Source organism: Manduca sexta, chromosome 8, assembly GCF_014839805.1.
Source record: "Manduca sexta isolate Smith_Timp_Sample1 chromosome 8, JHU_Msex_v1.0, whole genome shotgun sequence".
Taxonomy (NCBI): domain Eukaryota; kingdom Metazoa; phylum Arthropoda; class Insecta; order Lepidoptera; family Sphingidae; genus Manduca; species Manduca sexta.
In genome coordinates, this window is record NC_051122.1 from 12,187,047 (window position 1) to 12,212,258 (window position 25,212).

Genomic DNA, 25,212 nt, shown 5'->3' on the forward strand with positions numbered 1-25,212 from the left:
GGCGCTTGGACATTACTCAGGGCTCTTGACAAGTCAACCTTCCCTAAGGGCTGGGAAAACAAGTGAATTTACTCCATATAAATAGTCCAAACATTACTGGACACGATGTTAATTGGGTAGGAAAGACGTTCAGTAGTATTACCAGTTTGATATAATAGTCAAGATAATTAATTTGACGGTAGCAAACAGTTAGGCGCAACCGCTAATTATCTGCCGGTGTGTATGATTTTGCGTTGAATGCGGTTTACATGATTACGCTATCATCCATGGTAGGGTAGGCAGGTAAAGCACCCGCGACTTGGAAAGTTTGTTGTTACGATAAGATACAAGATTGTTTTATCATGCTTTAGTCACGCGCGTCGAGCAGTTCACGGATGTTTCAAATTATAATAATTATTATAATCTAGAGCGGTGACAAAATTGTATTTGGATTTAATTTTATGTTGAGACACCTGCGTATTCTCTCCAAATGGCAGAAATTCGCTCTATTAAGACCGTGGCCCAAAAATTACGTTTGTGTGACAATTAAGATTATTGTCGGTTCAAAGTTTGCCTAATTTCTATAATTCAACAGTACTGAAATGTTGGTTAGGTGATATTTAAGTATGTAGCTAAATGGATGGTACGTTTGCTGGCAAGGTTTTGTATTAAATGGGATTCAGCTTAATAGTAGAATGGGAGGGACATGTCTCCTCGAGAAGTACTTACGGTGGTCGCTATCCGCTCGGATAACGACGACGACACGAGGTATTAAAACCTGCCATAGTGGCCCACATAAGTGTGTCGCGTTCCGGGATCAGATTGTGTATAGCCGGTTCCAACAGGCCGGCATAATTGTGTCGACTGCCGGGGATTAATCATCTCTCGTCAGTGGACATTCTATTGGACCCCACTCCACTTACCATTGGGTGCAGGGGTCACTTGGCAGTGCACATATAAAAAAAAAATCATGTTATGGTTAGTTTCTGAGAATTTCTACGGCATCATATTCTTGTGTAAATAACAGTAGTGAAGGATCCATATAGACTTTCCTTTCGTAATTTATATAAAAGCTAATTATCATAAGAACAATTTGCACATCATATTTATGCATATTAATACCCATCTGTTGTGTGGTTACCTTGCGAAAAATAAAACCACTGATGTATAAAGCTTATTCGCGTGTATTCGTTACTCATTATTCACAGCTAAGATGTTTTTATTACATAGATACGTTGTCCGAGCTCAATACTGGCAAGAAGAAGGTAAGGTAATTGCCCGACTTAACGGCCAATGAGCGTGCGGCACTAACGTTGTTACGTAACTGTCGATGTATATATATCCTTTTCTAACGAATGTATTCTGCGTCTTTTTATTCCTTCTTCGAGCCAATTTCTAATTATATGTACAGATACGTGAATATAGCAAATATTGCGCCGTTTTTATGTGCCATTTTGTTAGTATATGACGCGTCTATTTGTAAAACGTCATTGATTCACAGTCATATTTATTCGCCTGGTTACTCGCCAATAGTCTAAATAGGGCATAACAGTTACATGTTGAAAAATCTACATTCATAGGTAAGACGCGCAGTGCAGTTTCTTATAATTCAAAGTTGGGGTGATAAAAATTTAACCATCGAATTGACCCTTTCTTTGTGTACTTTTTGGAAATGATCACCTTCTGATTAATCATGCTATAATAATGACTAATAGATTAATTAATGACTCAATTATGTTATCTGATCTAATTATAACTTATCTTTTAGTAATTTCCAAAAGTGACTGAACATTTTGATTTCCTCGTATTTTTTTTTATCGAAGATGTATTCTCATGATATGGCGGGAAATATTGATAATTTACTAATGTGTATTTTCCTTTAGATTTGTTTGATTAGAATTTTTCCTAGTTATTTCGCTTTAACGGTTCGATACGTATTATGTTTGAAGTATTCATGTTTGTTTGTTTATTTTGGAATGTCATTACCGTAATTACTTATGATACTGAATCTTAATTAGAATACACATGATTTATTACACTGAAAACTTACATTACATATTACCTGACCTGAGAATCAAACTTAGGTCGCTGTCGATATATTATATTGTTTAGCAAGAGGCAACTGTTGCTTCCTTCTACCAAACTATGCAGGTTGTTCTTTTAAAAATAATTAGTTTAATGATAATGTCAATAAAACCTTTACAATTAGTTGATAATCGTCCAGTAGGTACGGTTACCGACGGTATAATTATAAAATTTAATATTCTATCTTCCTTCAGCTCAGTTATAATTCCTACTCGAAATATTGCTCGCAACTTGATTGGGAGTCTAACTTGTGCTTCACTGGCGAGCTCGTCCTCCATTTCATTGTGTTAATTATCTCGACGAAGTACGAACTGTGTACGTCAAACTATACAGTCTTGCTTATGTCCAACACGAGTTTTCATTGGGAGCTATGAACTAACAGGAAACATGTTTTTTTGAAACGATTATCAGTGTATTTGCTGCTTGAATGAAGAGGAACACTTTTACATTTAAAACTAGTAGTTGGCAATGACATTCACTTATGACCTTATATTAAGCCTTTATGTTTTTTTTATTGCTTTAAATGACGAGACGAGCACGCCGTTCGCCTGATGGTAAGCGATACGACCTCCCATAAACAGTAGAAACACCATCCAGCACCTTAAATTACAAAGTATTGTTTGGTATTCCTCGTTAATTTCGTCATATTAAATTTTAAAGGCCGAAATATCCATGTTTATTAATTATTTTTACGTTTTTCTTTCAACTGCGAGAACTAATCACTAACTAGACGTGAATTTAAATTCTTTACTTGCCAATACTTGTTTAGTTACCCAGATTAAAGGTGAAACAAAATGTATGAAAATGGACCTTGAGGTATCGCCTTAAGTCCATCCAAACATGTCAAAACTTACACTGATAAAAATAAATACTTTGAAATGCAAACTTTGAAAGACAGGCGAGATCAACTTACTTTGATGCTTTGATATAAAATAGTCAACGGTGATATAGATTTTCCACCTCTCAATAAATTTTCTCTTAATGTAGGTACCTACTAAAATCCCTAGAAACCAACTTCCCTTATTTAATTGTAGATTCAGTAGAAAAAGCCTTGGTAGCCAGTCGCCTGTCCCTCGCCTATCCAGATTATACAACCGAATTGTAGAAAAATCTGATTGTATTGACATATTTAATGGCTCACTTCCCATCTTCATAGAAAAATAATATTGAACTCGCTTGTTGAAACCTAAATCTAGTTTTATATTCAGAATATACTGCACTTATGGTGCAGCCAATTGTTTTTTGTTATGTAATAATATGTTCATGCTGTGACAGCCAGTAATTAAAACAGCACTGCAGCAATTACTTACTGAATTGTAACAAATAACTATGTAAAGTGTATGTTTTGTTGGCTGTTCAAATAAATCAATAAGTAAGTCTTATTATCTCCAGTAATTACACTGGCTATAATGTAACTACTGGATGTAATTTACATAAAAAAGAAACATGAAAGTGAGAAAAATATTATATTAAATAATCTAAAAACATCGTAATGCATCCATGTACAATAATTTTATTATGATAAAACTATCGGCCCTGGCCACCGTTTATACGAAAAACGAGTTTGCACACATTAATGTTTTGTGGTATTGGTTAATTGTAATTAAAACAATTTTTAATATCTTCTGGTTTTGAGTACTTTAGTGTTACAGTAAACCATTGATCGAAACGCACTTTGTAATAATGAATTGTGAAAAACAAAACTAATTTGATATCAAGGATTTGCTGCCGGTGTACTTTTGGTAAGTATATTTTATTATTAAGAATTATCAGTCTTACTTATAAACTTGTTTTAGCGTTAAGAGGTGGTTAAGAATTGCTTAAATAGCTGTCAAAAATATCCCCAGTTCCTAGTTTAAACCTTATTAAGAGGCAAGATGGCGGGTTTTGACTTACAACCGATCGAGTAAATTTGTGTTTTAACTAAGCATAGCTTTGCGAAATTTTTATAATTAAGACTGTATATTTAGAACTTGTTTAGAAATACTTCTTTTTTACACCATAGTGTTAATTATAAACTACATGGCTTCGTGCTCAACGTTTTGAGTGTTATGTCTCCCAGCCATTCATTAAACTGCGAAGATGGAATAATGGCTACAATTATTATGTAAGCTTTCGGTTAACAATGATTTCGCATCCAATGACAGTTATAATTGTAATACGCGACCTTATTGCACTAAATTCGTTGTGTAATAGTTGACACTCGAACAGGACTTTTCGGAATGAGCCTTTACGATGTTTTTTTAAACTAAACGACGAGACGAACGAGTTGCTCGCGAGCGTTGTTGTTGTAGAACCTCTAAGTTCTAATATAATTTAAATGTCTTATGTCAAGTAATCGTAAAACAAGTGTTCAAAGATAAAAAAAATCTCTGAATTTATCCGTATTTTTATTTCACGTATAGTATTTTCATTATTTTTACTAGAGTTATTGCTTCTAAACGGTAACATTGTCACCCCAACTTCGAATTATAAGAAAGTGCACTGCATGTCTCTTATAATTCGAAGGGACGATTTCTCACCCAGGGACGTAGATTTTTCAACATGTAACTGCTGTACCCTATTTAGACTATTGGCAATAAAAACTTGGTAAATAAATATGACTGTGAATACACTCGAATAAGCTTTACACAGTAGTGGCGAAGGGTTTTATTTTAGGAAAGGTAACTTAACACAACATAGGTATTAATATGTGTAAATGCGGGTTGCAAATTGTTTTATGATAATTAAATTTTACATAAATAATGAAATCGAAAACGGCACGAATCGGGTTATTTAAAAAAAAAATATACTGACACAGCAAAGAGTCCCCAGTACCCACTGCACTTGATAGGACCCATAAAATGCCGAGGGCCAATCTCTCTCGTAAGTTGACATAATTATGCCGGCCAATTGGAACCGGGTATACACAGGCTGATCCCGGAACGCGACACACTTACGTGGGCTATTATGGCGGGTTTTAACACCTTGTGTACGGTGGTCGCTATCCGGGCTATAAGCGTCCATATATTGGTTATATGGACCCTGTGCGACTGCTACCCATAGTATATATGAACGATCGTGATAATGAAGTGGGACACAAACTTTTATGGTCCATTGCTCTTTATTGAGATTTCATTTAGCTAGCAACCATCGTGCGACGAGCGACCACGAACGCTTTGGTTTTCAAACTTTATTAATTTTGCCAAATGCCACACAGAAAATGTGGCATTTAAGGTAAATGTATTTTAATATTGTAGTGAAACGGTGTTATAAAATTTGATAGTGTTTTGGTAGTTATCACAACATTGCTTTTACACGCAACAGAGCAGGTTGGCATAACTGAGGTGATGGATACGAAATGTTATGGGATGCAACATGCTGATTGTCATGGGATGGAACGTGTCTTATTAGTTCCCATTTTCTTGGCGGTTAATGTCAGCTGTGTAGTGAAGTCAGTACTGATAGATAAAAGCTGATGATAAATGAAGGTTACCATAACATTTTGTTACCATAACAAGACGAATTCTTTTTTAAACGACATGAATGAATTTAGGACTATAATTTGCTATATTTCAAAGATTAAATTAAAATATTGAATACTTTTTTAAAATACATTCACATAAAACGTATGTTATCCAAAATCTACGGCAAAAATATATTTCTAGAACCAGGCAATAATAAACGAGTTATAAAACTGAAATTGGTTGGAAGGTTTTGTTGTTAAATACATAATACAAACTGTGACGTCACCGAGTGTCACCGGCCATAACGCTACGTGCGTGAGAAAGAGATAAGGCAATAATCCTACCACGTCCCTACTTTGCTCGCAACAATAATTGAAATAAGAGTAACTGCTTCATTTTTCACAATTTTGATGCTAATTTCACAGAAGACTTCCTATTTTATATAATTTTCTGGTACATATAAAATAATACACAAAATGAAACATAAAAACTATCCAATTAATAGCGTCATTAAAATTAAAAATTGAAACAAGAAACTACGCTAGTGCCATTGGAACTTTAAAAAAATTTGCTGATCGCGCGAACATCAAGTATACCACTCAATAAACATTTGTATTTGCTCGCAAATATGTACGTTTCATGCGAATCGTGCCAATGAGTGCGAATTAGGTCGATGCAGAGGCTTATAAATAGTTCATTTTCAAACATGTTTTGGAATTTAAGCCAACCTCTGTACCTCTGTTTTTGGTTTCGTGGAGAAAGTGCAGTCTTTTCCACTACCGCGTAGCCTGCAGGGGTGACTGGACGGTCATGTTGGGGTCAATGGCTATAAGACCCTGTTAAGCCACAAACCTAATATTCACTTTTCCTCCTAGGGTAATTCTTGTGCACTCGGTGTCCACACCGAATGCACAGGGGGACATTTCCCGCAGTCCTAGGCACATAGTTTAGTTTGTATACTTCTTGGTTGTAAATTCACATTGAGGCCTATAAGGGGACATTTTCCTATGTAGCAATGTATTAAATATCAAATAGTGGACCTTGAACCCAGCCCACCCCAAAACCCTATTAGTGAAATCTTTTTACCGATAAAAAATGCTGAAAGAATCATAATCTACACATAAAATCGGACAAATGCGAGCTGGATTCGTGTACCGTGGGTTCGGTACAAACTAATAAAAGGTATTTAGATATACTTAGGTATAAAAGTAAATATGTATTTACGGTTTTCAAATTTTTCCTTTATATGTGTTGTAAGACATTACTTCTTTATAAATTTCATGACTCGAAATCAACGGTAACAAAGTCGCTTTCTCTGTCCCTATGTCCCTTTGTATACATAAATCTTTAAAACTACGCAACGGATTTTGATGCGTTTTTTTTAATAGATAGAGTGATTCAAGAGGAAGGTATATATTATGTATAATAACATCCATTAAATAGTGGAGAAATACTGTTATTTTGTCCTGTTATACCCGTGCGAAGCCAGAGCGGGCCGCTATGTTTTTATATACAACGTTCACATTTTTTCTTTAGTGTATTTAGTATCAGCATTGCACCCGTGCGAAGCCGGGGCGGGTCGCTAGTTTAATATAAATTTCGGCACCTTCCGCGGTCTTGTGAAATGGGGTCTTCATAGACGGACAACAAAGTGGTCTTTTATGTCTTCCTTTTGAGCTACAGAACCCAAAAAAACTAACAAACGATACCCGGTAATTGGGTAACACACAAAAAGAGGACGAGGAAAACTAATTAGTAATGTCTACATCTGGTACAATTTTAATTACAGGCATGTTTTAGTGTTTAGTGTTTTAGTTTATAGTGTTTTAGTTAAGGTATTTGAAATGGGAGTCAAACCGAAAATTGATAAATTATTAATTTATTATTTAATTCCATCTCCGACCGACGGTTAAGGAAAATTCAGTTAAACGTCCTTGCATTTTCTTGTTACATGTTCGTCGGTCCATTCATACGTACCGCAACCTAGTGGCGTAGGGTATTTAAATTATATAACCCGATTTTATGAATGTTAGCAAACTATTTAAATTAATTAATTAATATTTATAACTCTAAAAAACATCTAAAGTTAAAAAGGACTGAAATCTAATTATAATATAGCATAAGTACCTATATTTTATTTCGGTTTCCTTTTTGGAAAATTTCACGCTAACTAACTAATATGCAAAAGGCGGTCTGCAAATCGTTTTAATGATTATAGTTATATTTTACATAATGGGAAAGGCGGTTTATGAACCCTTAGCCACTGGAACCTTGTTGTATGAAGAATATTGAAGATAGAAACTTGACAAGTGATCTTTCGGGAATATGTGCGCCGTGCTATGCAGTTCTTTGTTAATCATATTCCTGCCTTGTCTAGAGTGGTATTGATATCATCAATATGTTATTATACTTATTTCAAATCATTATCTTCATCACATCATCATCATATCACGTTGCATCCACCTATAATGATGGTACACACGGTCCTAAGTTTTATATTTTGTTTTAAGTTGATATTAATGTGAATTATCGCTTTTTTTCAGATGTAAAGCCGTTGAGTACTCTTTTGACGATGATGCTGATCATTATATTGGTGATACTAGTGGTATTAATATTCCGCTGGGCATACCGGGCTCATGGAAGGGACCCTCTGGACGATCTGCCCGGTCCGCCCCGGCTCCCTGGCATTGGCAATGCCCTGGAGTTTGTGAATGTTGGCCCGGGTATGTAATACTTAATGGTATCATCTCGGTGGCGGACAAGAGCGTCGCCGGAGTGGGGGGGGGGGGGGTCAAGTTGATATGGAGAATGAGAAAAGTATGAATTGTAGGTAAAGGTCCTCTCCTCTCCTGCTTTAACAATAACAGAGCAGAGCGTAATCGAGCGTAAGGTATATTAGGAATGAATTTGGTGAATTCATTCGAGTTTTAGAACCTGTATCGCGGAGGCGTGGAGGGGGGGGGGGGGGGGTTACAGCTACCTTATAGTGTGTGTACTTAGTATATAAACCATATAATGTATAGTATATAATGACAGCAGTATAATAAACAACCTTGAAACCATCAACACGTCTCGACATATATCGATCCTTCTATTACATGGATTCTTAAAAGGTTTATTTAAGAATTACAACCCTCCCTGTTCCCCCTTAGCGACGCCCTTTGTGGCGTAGTTGTGTTGCGTGCGCGGTATGACACTGCTCAAGTTCCGGGTTGGAATTCCGAGGCGATCATCATTCTAAGGAAATAATAATATACAAAAACAAATGACAAGTAACAAAACACAATGGAATATAATTCCAAACCAGTCCAGGGTCGACCTTCAAACGATTCTGTAAAGACGAAATCAACCTGTTTCGAACACACTTGTTGTTATGTACAAATATGGTAAAGTACAATCAGCTCTAAAAGTGGTTGAACAAATTCAAAATTTCAAACCACCTTTAAACATTTGTGTGTTCGTTGAAAATAGTTTTTCCTTCACTAATATGAACTTTAAAGAGGTTACTTTAGTACAAGTAAAGAAAAAATAATTTTCTGATTGAATTATTGTGTAAAAGGGGTTTAAAGTTTTGAATTTGTTAAGCTACATTTGGGGCTGACTGTACAAAGTGAATGACACGTTATATTTACAATCAAGAACAGAGTCGCATCTGTAACCTTACTTCTAGTATAAGGAAAGCTAGCAGTTAGGACTGCCTTGGGTAGTATTATTATTGTGTTATAGTTATACTTGGTGAGTTAGTTAGTATACTATAACGCACTAACTATGACTATATCGCACTAAGGTCTTGAGTTCGAATCCCGGGTCGAGCAGTGATATAAGTCTTTTCTGAGTATCAGCCTGGAGCCGGTAATTTGTGCCAGGTATAACAATAGGCTCCCTACCTATCACATGGGACACAATAGACATGGCGTTAACTGAGTACTTTGGTTACCCCCTACCTTTTCGATTGCCGCGGTAGCGTAGTTGTAACTGTACACAGCACAAGTACGACTACCGTGCTGAGGTCCTGGGTTCAAATCCCGGATCGGGCCAAAAGAAATGTGACTGGGTTTTTTCATATTAAAAATTACTCAGTTGCAGTTCGGAGTCAGGAAGTTGGTGGTGTGATATCCCCGTGCCTCGGAAAGCACGTAAAGCCGTTGGTCCTGCGCCTGATCTCTCTTCGGTCATGTCGGATTGCCGTCTCACCGAACTATGAGAGTGAAGGAACAGAGCGTTCCTCCCTTGTATTGCGCACACACTTGTGCTCTATAATATATCCTGCGTGACTAGCTGATCATTGTTGAGATTGGCCGCCGTGGCCGAAATTCGGCTAGGAGGGATTCATTCACCCTTTTATGGATAAAGACGGGATGTGTGTATCATCTATCATATTAAACGGATAAAAAGTTAAGCGTATGAGTTAGTTTCCATTGAATCCCTGAAGATCTTTCCTACTTGTTCTACAAATACGTATTCGCAGTGATTGTATTTTCATGTTATTTTCTGCCTTATTCCCAATGTAATACGGTGCACGTGACAGTTCCATGCATGTTTACATAACGCGCTGTTACGACTAGATTGAATTTCTCATGTAGGAACGATTTTTATTTGAAATGCTTGTGTTCACGACAATGCATTTTATGAGTATATCCTAACCCCTTATTTATAGACGTTATTTATCTAAGGTCTATCTTTGCTGTGATAACAAGTCTGTTTCTCAGTGCTGACGGCATGGCAGCCTTCGCAATGCGTAGACATAGGGCTATTGTGATTGGCTAATATTGAGATACAACTTGAATCTAGTTGGCTGTCAGATAAACAAACCTGAGAAAGACTTGTTATCACATCAATACTCCGTCCTTAGATAAATAGCCTCTGTGAATAAGGGGGTATGTGTTTAGTATCCTGGAAGAGGCCTATGTCCAGCAGTGGACTGCAATAAGCTGATGATGATGATGATCCTACGAGTTTAGGAAATACAGAAAACGGGAATGTGTTCAAAAATGATTAGTTAGGCGGTTAAGACATTCGTCATTAGAACTTCTTGGTAAAGTTGCACTTTATACTATTACTCGCTGTGCCTGTGGCTTCGCCCGCGTGGAAATCAGTGTGCTACAATTTTTTTCCCGCGTAAATCCAGACCCACGAGAATTTTTTCAACCACGCGACTTCTTCACAGTAATTATTATATTTCAGTCAATTTACATAAAACCGTGATGTACTATTAACCTAAATCTTCATCAACAATTGCACTATATATTAATATTGTATATTTTTTTACAGATATGTTGTTCAATACTATGTTGAAATTAACGAGTAAGTACGGGGACCGGTTTGTGCTAAAGATGCTGAATACCAGGGTGCTGCACACCAGCAGTCCTCATGATGTGGAGGTAAGTGGATTACCACAGTTCATTGGAAACGCTGGTATCCTTTGCTTGTGGTAAGAAATTTGTATCCGCCGTATAGCGACCACGGTACACAAAGTCTAAAACCTACTATAGTGGTCTACGTAAGTGTGTCGCGTTTGACCAGCCTATATACATCCGGTTTCAAACAGGCCGGCATAATCGTGTCGTCTAGCGAGGGATAATCATCTCTCGTCAGTCGACGCTATCCGTATCCGATTCCGCTTGGCATCAGGTACAGTGGTGTTACTTTACCATGTCGGTATGAAAATCCGTCTATTTTTGTGTGTTTATTTTGTTTTTTATTGGTGGCAGGTATGTAAGTATCATCATCATCATCTCTCATATGTAAGAGTCCATCTGGATAAGTGCTACCGCAATCTCTATTTCTGCCGCAAAGCAACAGTGTGTAGTCACTGTTGTGTTCTGGTTTGAACAACATTGTAGACAGTTTATCTACTGGACTTAACCTCTCATGTCTCAGAATGGCGAGCGCAGTGGAATACCAAACAATACTTTGTAAATCAAGGTGTTGGATGGTGTTTCTATTGTTTATTGGCGGTCGTATAACTTACCATGAGGCGAACGGCGAGTAGTCTCGTCATTCAAACCAATAACAAAAATGCATTCATTCAGCCATCCAGAAATTAACAAAACTTTAGTTGATCGACTACGAATTCTACTCTTATCTTTTATAAACTAATATGATTGTTAATTAGTGTCTTCTCTATAGATTTTGCTGAGCCATTCCCGGAACATAACGAAGAGCACGCCTTATACGTTCCTGGAGTCGTGGCTCGGCACAGGATTATTATTAAGCTCAGGTACTGAAACAATGGTTTAATTTACGGCTTGGTAGATAGTAGTTACCTTGGTGTCTTGTGGCAGGTAAAACATGCTATTTGGGACTCGAATCACGATGTCCAAGTCTCCCATTACGTATATTTCAACTGGAATTAGACAAAAGATATGAAAATGTTAAAATTAATATCTATTTTGTTTAACGTCGCTTTGTTAATTGTTTAGTGTTCATAATATATGCACCGAAAATTTTTAATTCTGTATTAATAACAGAGTTAAAAAAATACCATTGTAATAAAATGAAAATATGTTTTTTATGAACATTAAAACTCGTGGTAATGCTACTAAATCTCACGTACTACTACGTTCGGTGCCATTCATAACTATGAATAATTGCCGCGACGTTACTATCATTATCAAACTCGAACGAGTGAAAAATATTACCAAAAGCTAAATTTTTTTAATTATCAGCAGTACAATTAATTCACTATTTTTTACCACAACGACTATAAAATCATGGTGTATAAATAAATAAAAAAAAAAAATCTATTTGACAGTCGGTTATTTGGGTTTTTTTATGGTTATTCTTACCCGGTCTACCTCCTATGTAATTTACTTCTTATTACTATTAGGTATACATATGATATTTGATCGAAATAAACTTAGAAACCATTGTACGGATTTGGATGAAATTTGCCTCACAGGGAGATCATGTCCTGGATCATTGCGCCATTGTATTATCATGATGACTGGATTGTGTTTAATCACTACACTTCTGCAATGCGTTGTAATCTGATGACTATCTTTCTCAGGCAATAAATGGCACAAGCGACGCAAGATCCTTACTCCAACGTTCCACTTCAATATCCTGAAGAGTTTCTACGTGGTGATGGAGGAAAAGAGCCGCAACCTGGTGGAAGTCCTCAGGCAGACGCAGGGGAGAGATGTGGACTTGTTACCTGTGCTAAGCGACTTTACACTCTACACTATTTGCGGTAAGTTCCTTATTCAGATTGTTTATTTATTTAGCACTTCATGTACAAAAGTAAAATGGCGGACTTAATGTCATAGGCATTTTCTATCAGTTAACCTTAGGGTGGTGCAGAGATAATCATGGTAGGTGCATTAAAGGAAGGTGCAGATAATCTATACATTAATATTTTCTTTTCAGCGATCAATTGACTTGGAGTAAACTTACCTAATTTTAAGTCACCAATATAAATACTAACGGCTGAACGCATTTTAATGCAAATTAAATTATTGCGAAGTTCGATTAAATATTTTACTGTTATGAATGTAAAAATTTGTAAAGTTTGTTAACCATACAGGATTATTAAATGTTTGAATATTTGGCGCACATTGTTACAAAACTAGAGTCAGGATCAAAAGCTTTTGTTGTTATGACAACGCTTTTAAGAAGTGTTAGGATTGTTTTTCTCGCAAAAGTTGAAGCGAATAGCGGGGGAACAATGGTTATAATTGTATTTGAACACGCTTTGTGACGTACTCGTCTGCTCTAATAACACAGTGAATGATTGTCAAAGAACGTCCACGAACAAATTTAACAGTATTTTAAATTGCGACTTTAATTAACAAATTATTTACGAAATTAGCTAAGACCTCGTATAGTGCTACCCGCCATGATGAAGTAGTTGTAATACTTGGAATCAGTGGCGGATTTGCCCTAAGGCGCAGTAGGGCCGGGCCTAGCGCGGCAAAAAATCACTGATGGTTGCAAGAAATAACTCAAGTGCAAAGTATCTTAATGTATTAAAGGCTCGCGTACCTTACGATTATAATATTTCTAATCACTATTTTGGGTGCTGAGAACGGGGCGGTACATGGCTTCAGGCCTACAGCGGCTAGGACTGCAAATCCGCCACTGCTTGGAATTATAAAGAACTGGATGGTTCTGATGGATTGTCTCAGTGGCGTAGTTGTTTGCGCGGTATGATACCGCTTGAGATCTAGGGTTCGAATCCCGGGTCGGGCACAGTGGTAATGAGGTTTTCTGATCAGTATCGGCTCGGAGGCTCAACTTTGTGCTCGATGTAGTAATATCCTCGTCTCCTATCACATCATGGGACTAAAGTCATATGGCGAAAAGTGGGTACCCTGGTTGCACTTCTGCTTATCCCCTCGGTAATAAAAAGAGTGCGTGTGTGTGTTTTGATTAAAATATTAATAACTTTCGCAATGTCAACACTTTAATATAATCAAAACAAAGTCACAAAATATATGTTATGTTAGGGTGTCAAAAAAGTATCGATGAAAATAGACTTTATTTCATGCCTATTAAAGTCTCTGTTAAAGGACTGTCAGCTATACAGCGGAGCGGAAAGTAAACAAATCTATCATAGTGATGGTGTTAGTATACATTAAATTGATATTTACAATGGTAATCTTATTTTATTATTCTGGGGCACTGTTTGAGCGAGATTAAAGGTTTGGGGATACAAAATGATCTCGTCTTCATTTATTCAGTGGCTGTTTGTTTCCGGTGTGAATTCGAAATAAGACAATCCCCTATTTAGGAATACGAAATGCAAACACATTGTTTTGTATGTCAGCTTGTGAAAGGAATATTATTGGAAATAGTTTGACAAATAACGTATATTTTTTTAAGTAAAATATGAACAGTCTATCACCAAGTAACATTCCGTAGCAATTCTTGTATTAAATATTTATTGTAGCAATGAAATTTGGTATGGAGACAGTCTGAGACCCTGGAAAGAACATAGGCTCCCGGGAAAATATATAGCGTGACTTTTATAACGGGAAACTTTAGCCCGAAATACTTTATGACGCGGGCGGAACCGAGGTCAATAGCTTATCATAATAATCACAGATTATATTTTTGATTATGTTATTAATAATTATCTTCTACCTGTTTTACGAATTCAATCATTATCACGCATATGTCTACATGAATCATTTATTTCTATAATTAATATGTTATCGTGATCTAGTTTATTTACATGAAAGGACAGGGGTTGTAGTAAAGATGCCTTTTACAATCGCTAACGCTAACGTTATGTATGGAAATGATATATTCAACAGATAGACTTATCGATAGTATATGTTATTCTTATACTATTTGTTTTCTGTTAGCTTTAACGATTGCAAAAGGGCATCCTAGCTGCTGTCTTAGATGGATAAGAAGTTTATATTATGTAAGTAATATAGAGTGTCAATTAGAAATTACATTGCATCCATACATATTTGCTTAGTGGCAAACTTGAATAAAACAGTGGTACTTTGTCAGACGGTTTCTCGTATATACGAGGGATATACTAATTTTATGTTAAGTTGTTTAAAACCTGTTCTGTCTACATTAACTTTACCTGTTTATTATAAACTAGTAAAGTTTGTCAGTTTGTGTTTAATCTATGGTATTACTTGATTTTCTTTTGAATATGCTTCTCTTAAAAAGCGGCGATAGCCTAGTTGGGTGTGGAACGGACTGCCAAGACGAATGTCCGCAGGTTCAAATCCGAAGGGCACACACCTCTGACTTTTCTAAAGTTATGTGTGTATTCTTTGTGAATTTATCGTTCGCTTTAACGGTGACGGAAAACATCGTGAGGAAACCTGCACATCTGAGAAGTTCTCTATAGGAATTTCGAAGGTGTGTGAAGTCTACCAGTCGGCACTAGACCAGCGTGGTGGACTAAGGCCAATTCCCTCTCAGTAGTAGAGGAGGCCCGTGCTCAGCAGTGGGCAAGTATATAATACAGGGCTGATATTATTATTATTATGCTTCTCTTATAAGAAGCTACGTTACTGACTACCATACAGTAGTTTATACACCATAAAAGAATTTTATATGGTCAAAATAAACACACATATACAAGACTTTAATTCCTAAAGGGGTAGAGAGAGGCGGAACTGGAACTCCCACTTTCCGCCGTGTGTATTCCGCCCCATGATGTGATATGGGACGAGCCTATTTCCATAACAGGTGCAAATTCCAGGCTCCGGGCTGATACTTAGTAGAAAAACCCAATATCAGTTTGCCCGAGCGGGAATTGAACTCGAGACCTCAGCAATGGATTCGTATCGTAATACAATATAGCAACTAAGGCGGTTAGAGAAACAGTTTAAATATATTTTGATTACAGAAACAGCAATGGGCACACAGTTAGACATGGACAAATCCGCGGCGTCACTCGAATACAAAAACAACATCATGAAGATCGGGAATCTACTCCTGAGCCGACTGACCAGGATCTGGCTCCATAACGACCTCCTCTACAAAATGTCACCCATCGGGAAACAGTTTACCAAATGTTTAAACATTGTTCACTCCTTCGCTGACAACGTGATCGCAAACAGAAGGAGACAGAAGATGACCAGTACAGATGAAGTGGATCCGGAAGGAATGAAGAAGAGAATGGCGATGCTAGATCTGCTTCTAGAGGCTCAGGATAAGGAGGAGATTGATCTAGAAGGTATCAGAGAAGAAGTGAATACGTTCATGTTCGAGGGTCATGATACGACTGCTATAGCGCTGACCTTCTGTCTCATGCTGATTGCGGATCATGAAGACGTCCAGGTAATGTGAGAACGCCTTGTCGGTAAAGGTTTATTGTTTTTTTGTAGCAGAAATAGTTAGACCATTAAGTAGGTGATACTCAGTGTTCGTAAACTATAAAAGTAGCATAAATGCCCGGTTTCTGGATTTCCTAGTTAAACTTTTAATCAGGTTGAGGCTGAGGTTGATGAGTGACAACATTGCCGACTTTAAAAAAAAAGTCAAACTGATCCATCCTAGCGAGCATCTATGTCGGATGTTTAATTTTGTACCACACACAGCTTCTACATTAACAGAATAGAAACCTTTTCTATTTCTAAATAATTCTGCTGATTCACCTCCAGAAGATTGAATTGGTATATGAGCATCATCTATCCAGCCAATTACATTAGAATATCCAGCCATATAAAATAATACCCTTTATTTCTTTCAGATTTAGAACAATTTGGCATACCTATATACATACTAGATAATTTTGCTATCTCCTTGCTTACTTTATATACCACTCGTGATATAATGGTTAACATTAATATCATCATAAATTACTACTTGAGAAGTACATGTAGTGTAGAGTCGTAATGAAGATTTGTTGTAACACGGAGAGTGAATATTTGCGTAACGTAGAGCGAGAGTAGGCTGATAAAATCACTTAAGTGTATTAGTGTCTTTGTCAAAGCAATATTTAATTTGAAATTCTTCGTCTGTAAACCTTTCAAAAGAATTTGATAAAGAATACCAGTACTTCTGATTCAGACTGATGAACTGCTTATATTCAATATGTGAGTAGGTAATTCACTCTCTTCTGGTATGAAATAGTAATGTTTCTAAATAATGTAAATATTATGTATGAACTTACGTCGATTGTCACAAAACGAGGCATCAAATATTTGATGAGTGGCAAAAATTTGCTACTCAAGTTAAACTTAGTCTAAGCTGAGTTTGTCTTACGGTGCGTGATTCAGAAACACAGTTTCAGGGGCTATCGATCCAATAGCGCCAACGAATACATAAACTACCGATAACAGCATCTCAGAAACCGGGCATAAGATAATACGCAGTTAACCTTAATGGAAAGGGATAACAAATAGGAAAGATTAAGAAATGTTTAGCTCCCCGGGAGGTTTTGAACGGTTTCGACAATTTTCATTTGTTTCAATAATTTGCTACGAATAACTTTTTTTTTCAAAATAGAATTACAATTACATTAAGTCTTTTCTGGAAAACAGAATTGCATCGATCGTAGAGTTTGTCTAATCAGGTAACTATATAATACCAGTAATAAAATCTTATTGTTGTTAAATTAAAACTTTGAATTACGAACATCGTTTTATGGTGAGTGATTCGTGTGATATAAAGATTTAGATAAAGTATGACTTGATACTTTGTACTTCTCGGTACATTCGCTATCTATCAATATAGGCCATAAACAGTTGTTTGTTTTGATACGAGTTGAGAGAAACAATAGATATTGTTGTGACGTGGTTTTATACGGACACAGTGAGGTGATTGATGACACTTGATGGTAACTGGACTGTGGTTCAGGGTCGATTGGCCTAAATATGCCGGCCTGTTCATAACAGGATAAACACTGACTGATTCTGGAACGCAACATAGTTACGTAGGCCACTGCGCCTTTTGGTTTTATCCGGGCAGTTATAATAATTCCACTACCAATAAGTTATCACCAGATTAGTTTACTCTATAGTTGCTTCAAAGGCAACCGCTGAACAGCTTATGCATATTATTGTCGATCGGTACTTTTTTTTAGTAATTAACAGCCGTGTAATTAATAGGCGATCCTAATCTCAATCTTCAATTCCGAGAATGAACCAATCAAAATAACTTATTTGTAAGCATGTCAAAAATACTTTGTCCTGACTGGTCCATTTTAGAGATAGATCGAAAAAAGCGTTTGGGATCGTTTATTGAAAATAGCGGTAAGGAGCATCTGCTCAACCAAGCCTGTGATATGGACCAATCTGACTTTCACAAAACTACATTTAAAGGCCCCACGTTCGCTGTAACTCTTTCCAGTCGCTTAGGTGCAAAAAAGGTCCCCACATTCACTGTGTGTAACTCCCCAATCGATGCGGGACTAACAAAAGGTTTCCGTTAAAACTTTGCTTTGTTAGTTTTAACACTGGTCTGGGTCCAGGGACCTTATCTTCAAGGTTTATTCTGTCAAAATAGTCCACTGCCTATATATGTATAGGCTTCAGTATAATCACATAGCTTACGTGTTTTATGATATAAAACAATTTATTGCGCGATATGTCATGTATTGATGTTTGTGACCGTTCCAGACATCGCTTTGTATTGAATTGTCATTGAGATTGCTAGGAAATGCATATGTGGTGTTTGTTATTGTTAATATTGATATCAAATAGTTATAAGGGGTTGCGTCGAAGGGCTGGCGTTTTTACGTTACAAAACTGTTGTAGTCCTATATTCGATTTTAGGTTCAGAAAATAAACCAGCCGTGAAATCTTATAAATTTTGAAAGAAGAGATCGAACATTGGCAAATAATGATTTTTATACCTATTTACGCAGTTTAATTCGGAGTAGACCTGTCAGTCAACAGCTAAAAATAAAAAAAATATACAAATGTAAAATGTAGGTAGATACTGTAACTTTGACCTTAAGGACGGCTAACTCCTCAGTCCGCGCCGTGACTATGAAGGCTGCAAAGTCTTCGAAACGTCGGTAGAAAATTACACCTAGTATGCTTATTTGTCATTAGAAATAAAAACATAACTCTTGCATACAATAGATCTAAAATGAATAAAGAAATTGTTACTTATTGTTAGAAATACTTTTTGTTAGAAAGTAATTAAGTTACAAGACTTAAAAATGATAAATTAAATTTGGAGACATTGAATTAGCACGTGATCGCATATGACAAAAATCGTTGAATTTGATTCAGGATAAAGAAAGATTTAGATTGTGTTTAGTTCCGTGAGTGATTGCGATTAGTAATAATTGTAAATTGTTATCAAGACGGCGAATTCGCTATTTGTCAATTTGTTTTGACATATTTCGATAAGATGTTTTAAAATATGTGTTAAAAAAACGATCGGTTGGTTAATGGCTGTATGGTTTTGCTGCCTTTGCCAATATGAGATATATTTAGCAATAAAACTATTTTACGGATTTCATCGCAGTTCTATGTTATAATTTTCTCCGTAAAATAGTTTTTTAAATGTCTAACATTTGCGTAAACTTAAGAAATCATTATGTGATGTATACTTCAAAGTATTGTATTTATAGTTCGACGTGCAGTATTTACTGCAGAGTACTGTACTTAAGTATTGTTGACACAGTAGGTAGGTAAGTCCGTAAACGTGTCATCGAATATGTTGAACTGTGTTTTAAAGTATGAAGCGACGTTCAACAAACTGTTTGCTTTGTGTTACTGCGGATTTGCTTACACAAATCTAGTTTATACTACTATATAAATGAAGAATTTGTTTGTTTATTTGCACGCGCTAATCTCAGGAATTATAGGTTCGAATTGAAAAATCGTTTTTGTGTTGGAAAACGCATTTATCGGGGATGGATGTAGGTTGTATTACACTATGACCAATAGAAGCAGAGCATCAATAAAAAATGTTGCAAAATCTCTTAAATATTAATATATATTTTATTGAACCTCTTATACAAGTTTTAAAAAAGATTATTAGAAGATTCCCTCGCCGCATCTCTCTGCAAGTCTGCACGCGATAAGCACAAAGACTACCCAACGGATTTAGATGAAATTGGTATGCAGATCGTTTGAGACCTCGAAAAAGAACATATGTACTTTCTATTTTTCTTTTATCCCGGAAAATTTTCTGCCGCAGGCGACGTCGCGAGCAAAAGCTAGTGATGTTATTAAAGCCTTTGGAAACGTTTAATTAAAAAATAAATGTAACTAAATGCAGACAACTGAATAAATTTATTAATGCAAAAAATTTACAAATTATGGACTGAACTTAGAACCTCAGCACTGGCAGTGCAAATTTGTAACCATCAGGCGATACTATTTAACGTGTCCAGTAACATTAATCATATGAATGTATAATTATAATACGACTATAGTGAATAACAAACAGAATTTCAGTAATCGACTTGGGTTGGTATAATTTTTGCTTCAACTTATTTATGAAAATAACAATAACTTTTTTGTTGTGTAAAACGAAACGACGTTAATCTCGATAAAAATCATGGATTAAAACGAAAATAGCTTTGTTTATTCTTATTTTTTTCGTTACTTGAGGCTGCTTTCTTGGAATATAATTCTGCTGTGTATTACCCGAGATATCTTGTATTAATTCCAGGACATTCTATTCTTGTTTCAAAATACACTCAAATCCCTTGAGCGGTGACTACGTTTACTTCTAACAAACATGTGGAACCTTCACAAACTTTAGCATGAATTTTAGTTAGATTTTTCACGTAGTAATTTTAGGAAGATTGGTCTGTGAAGTGAATTGCCAAAGGTTACCATATACTCATGTCTTTTATCCTCGATGAAATAGGCAGAGGCGCAACTGATGTTCTCCTTTCCGTCGTATGTATTCCGTCCCATGATGTGATAGGGGGCGGGCCTATCGCCATATCGGGCATAAATTCCAGACTTCGGGCTGATATTGAATGGAATAAACCAATATCAAGATGCGAAAAAGATTATCGGTCTCCAAATACTGTTCATTCACGCGATAATAGCTTACTATTAAAAAAAAACTTATCTGTAAGCATTTCAAACATAATTTAATTCGGTTCGTCCATTTGCGCTATAAATCAGACGGTCAAGATCGATTATAGGAATCGGCCAGATGTGAATGAGCCGTGAAACGCGTTGTTTTATAACAGCGGGGCAGAGAATAAGCGTCGGGTCACGTGATAAATTGTTAATGACGCCTACGCTCTTTGAACACCCACCAGAGGCAGCCTTAGGGGGAGGCGAACCAGGCAACCGGCCGAGGCCTCGCGTTTACAGGGGCCCCGTGGTGCTTTGGAGGATCTTTTTTTTACGATCTCACCGACGAAACAATTAAAGCCGGCGATCTTTTATTTGTTTTAGCCTGGGGCCTCGTATCGTTTAAGGCCGCTGGTGACACCCACAATGTCCTTTGCAGTCTTTATGGGTCAATTATTATATAATATATATTATCGTAGCCTCAATTATTATATACTATTAATTTTGTGAGATAACATGTAGTCTAGACGGCCTCGGTGAAATTATTTTGCATGAGTGTTATGACTGCCGTTCTGATGTCTCAGGTCGGATTGAGAAAATAATATATGTCCCCTCAACACCAGTCCGATATCTGGAATTTGTTATGATATGGCAATAGGTATAGGACGGAACACTTATGAAAAGTGCGTGACCTGTGCCTACCCCCTCGCGGATAATAGCGTGATGTGTGTTTAAAATGTAATTTAGATCACACTTTGAATTTACCTACAAAAGTGTGCTATTAAAATACCATCAATATTGGTAGAAAGGTTTCGTTAGCCTAGGGCAATAAATCGATAACAGTACCTACATACATTGGATGGCGATTGTATTTTATAGTTTACCAATTTTTTTAGTCAATTTTGTATTCAATAATATAAGTACTAAGTATTAGCCAGGATATCAGGTGGAATTTAATGTCCTATGTTATTATGATAGAGTGTAATTTTCCTTACGATATTGCTCAATTTTAATTTATTTATTTATAATTTTTAATACCGACTTGAAGTTAGTCTCAACAGACGTTTGATATCTGCAGAAAATAAAGCATCATGATAGTAGGTACACTTCAAGTTACACGAAAAACACCTCTCTGGCTAAACATATAGCGTATTGTTCATAAACTTAATATCACACGGCGATATAGCGTCGAAACCGCTATTAATCGGGCCCATTCCCAAACTTCTAGGAAAGAATTTACGAAGAATGCAGACAATTGTTGGACAAGTGCGAAGGGCGGCCCGGCATGTCGGATTTCTCCCACATGAGGTATTTGGACGCTGTGATTAAGGAGAGCCTAAGGCTGTACCCGAGCGTGCCGTTTATTGGCAGACGAATAGATGAAGACTTTTATATTGGTGAGAAATTGATTTTATATTTCCAACTCCTCCATATCTTTCTATTTGATTAATTCCGTTGCGGGATAATGAGATATTAGTTTTCTCTGAGACTCGCCGAGCTTCACTGCTCGGTGTCATGCGTGCCACTGCTGATCCTGGCTTACAGGAGTTGTAGTGGTGGGTGTGAGGGCGGGAAAGTCTGCTAAAGTGTATCCTAAATTGTTTTTCATATCACCTATTCATAATTTTTTGGTTGCCATTTCCAAGGTGGCTTATTTGTATTGAGTGCGCAGTAAGACCGTTAGCTCTGAGGTTCGAATTCCCCGAGTCGTAGAAAATGATATTGTTATTTGCTCAGCATAAGTCTGGGGTTTGGAAATCGTGTCCAATATGACAATAGGGATGGAACACTTATGGCGAAAAGTGGGTGCTCTAGTTGCACCTTTACTTACCTCTTCGGATATAAAAGCGTGATGTGTGTTTGTTTTGTTAGAGCACAGGTCGACATATTGTCTCAATGGCTTAGATGTATTGTGATATGACAGCAGTGCTGAGGTTTCGGGTTTGATTCCCGGGTCAGGTAAAGTGATAGTCATTTTTTACTCAGCATTATGCATCAGCATGTGTGCCGAACATGTTGATAGAATCTCTATCACATCATGGACCGGAAAAAATACACTGGAAAGTGGGCTTCTCTGCTTATCCCCTCCGGGATGAGGTGTAAGTGTGAGTCTTTAAGTACATATATAGTGTATTTTCAGATGATCTATTAGTGAAGAAAGATACGCAGGTGTCCATCCACATATACAGTCTGCAGCGGCGCGAGGACCTGTACAGCGAGCCGCAGCTATTCAGGCCGGAGCGGTTCCTGGACGGCGAGGTGAAGCATCAGTACGGGTTCGTGCCCTTCAGCGCCGGACCCAGGAACTGCATCGGTAAGTCTTCAAATGAGGTGAAAGACGGCCAGTTTGGCAAGGGACTGACCCTTCCTTTTAAACTCCCAGCTAAAAACATTAAACTATATATGAATGTTAGAAATTATTAAAATAAAATTATTTTTTAGACTTTATCGCGGACTTTAAGACACTAAAGTTCATTCGTTGATTAGATTGTCAACAGCTAAAAAAAATGTACAATTGTAAAATGTAGGTAGATATTGTAACTTTGACTTCAGTCCGCCCCGTGACCATGAAGGCTGCAAAGTCTTCGAAACGTCGGGAGAAAATTATAATATAAAAACGCAATGAAATCCGCAAAATAGTTTTATTACAATAGCAAAACCATATAAGATTCTTTAAATAACAAAACCATATAACATTGCATTGTCTTGCAGGTCAGAGGTTCGCAATGCTGGAAATGAAGTGTGCACTCAGTGCAATAGTCAAGGAGTTCAAGCTGGAGCCGCGCGTGAGGAGTTGGAGACCAGGTCTGGCATCTACCATGATCCTGAGGCCCTTGGAGCCGGTCTACGTGAGGTTCATACCGAGACATTAGGAAAGGAGAACGTTCTAGAATTAGATGTATTTAGTTATTAAAATAGGAATTTAAAATATGTTCCTAATATTATACGTTCATAACAATGTGGTAATTGTAGATATACAATATTTGAATAACAATAAAATTACTTTACAATGCATATGTAGCTTTTTTAAAATAATGTCTATTATTGTCATGTGAAATAAAATAATTTACTGAAATAAAATGTACTAATTTATTTGAACCTGTAAAATATTATACATTATTTAGATTCCGTCAATATTAACTTTACCACCAGTTCGGAAAGCATTTCTCACCAGAGAAAACCGGGCAAAAAACTCTGGTGTTGCTCTTTTCAAAGTCAGTTTAAGGTATAAACTATAGTGCTTGATACAGAGAAAAAAATACAATTGTTTTTTTTGTTATTGTTTAGAGCAGGTAATATATTCATACATATACTCATTCATACAAAGAGGTCTTTGTAATTTCGATGGTCCTTATCATAGAAATCATATTTAAAAATCCACACAACCACCTCAGCCGGGTTCGGAACGCAGGCATACCGTTGAACATCGTTGCTACACTATTACATAAAAAAGTTATAAGTTCCGTTCATATTTCATCAGCCTACAAGGCATTCATCTTGGCTCGATCAGTCATGACTCATAAGTCGGTCCGCTTTTTTTAATGATGTCGTGCCGCAACTATCACATGTGAGAGAGACGGATAATACTCGGAGAGCACGAGTGTTGTGTTGTGTTCGGATTACCACGCCTGCGCACGCGCAATGTGAATGAACTGTCGATGAAATGGTTAAGTGTAAGTGTGCGTACCCCGCGCTACATGCGGGGACGTAATATTTATGTTATTAGAGTCGTAATAGGAAAAAATAGTGTCCTTGGGCAATTGAGTATATATATATACGTTTTTTGATGGTTGTAATTTGAGGTAGTCTGTACATTGGCTTATGAATGTTTTGTACCTTTTTTGATATAATGTAAAGCTCACACTTACCTGTATTTTGGTATATCATACGTTTATATAAACTAATAGGTCTCATTATGACAATAGAAATAGTACCTTAGATTAAATAAAAAAGGGACTTCTTTACAGGCAAAAACCACTTAGAGATCGCGGAACAACAATGGAACGTTCTAGATGGAATACAAGACAAGAATTAAAGACCCTCAAGAGCAAGAACGAAGATCTCAACGAAAACCTGGGAAAAGGAGAAATTTATACAGCTACGTCGTTCATCCCTGCTACGACGTATTACGGGTACAGCGCGTCTACACAGGATAAGGGCATGTCTACGGAAGTGCTACGCTGTGGGAAGGATCCATATAACGCGATTCCTACCGGCTTCCCTTTCGTAATTTAAAATCTGACCGTCATTAAAACAATTTGTAATTCCCATTTATGCATATAAGTACCTAA

General features: G+C 36.8%; 1 protein-coding gene across 1 annotated transcript; it reads left to right on the forward strand.

Annotated features, from left to right (window-relative positions):
• The first annotated feature begins 3,718 nt into the window (after nucleotides 1-3,718).
• LOC115444781 (cytochrome P450 4C1) lies at nucleotides 3,719-23,797 on the forward strand. The gene is made up of 9 exons (XM_030170692.2): nucleotides 3,719-3,806; nucleotides 8,054-8,233; nucleotides 10,782-10,891; nucleotides 11,640-11,730; nucleotides 12,520-12,702; nucleotides 15,829-16,262; nucleotides 22,149-22,317; nucleotides 23,061-23,234; nucleotides 23,633-23,797. Exons 2-9 carry the CDS (start codon nucleotides 8,083-8,085, stop codon nucleotides 23,791-23,793), a joined length of 1,473 nt encoding a protein of 490 aa, XP_030026552.1. The 5' UTR covers nucleotides 3,719-3,806; nucleotides 8,054-8,082; the 3' UTR covers nucleotides 23,794-23,797.
• Nucleotides 23,798-25,212: the final 1,415 nt, after the last annotated feature.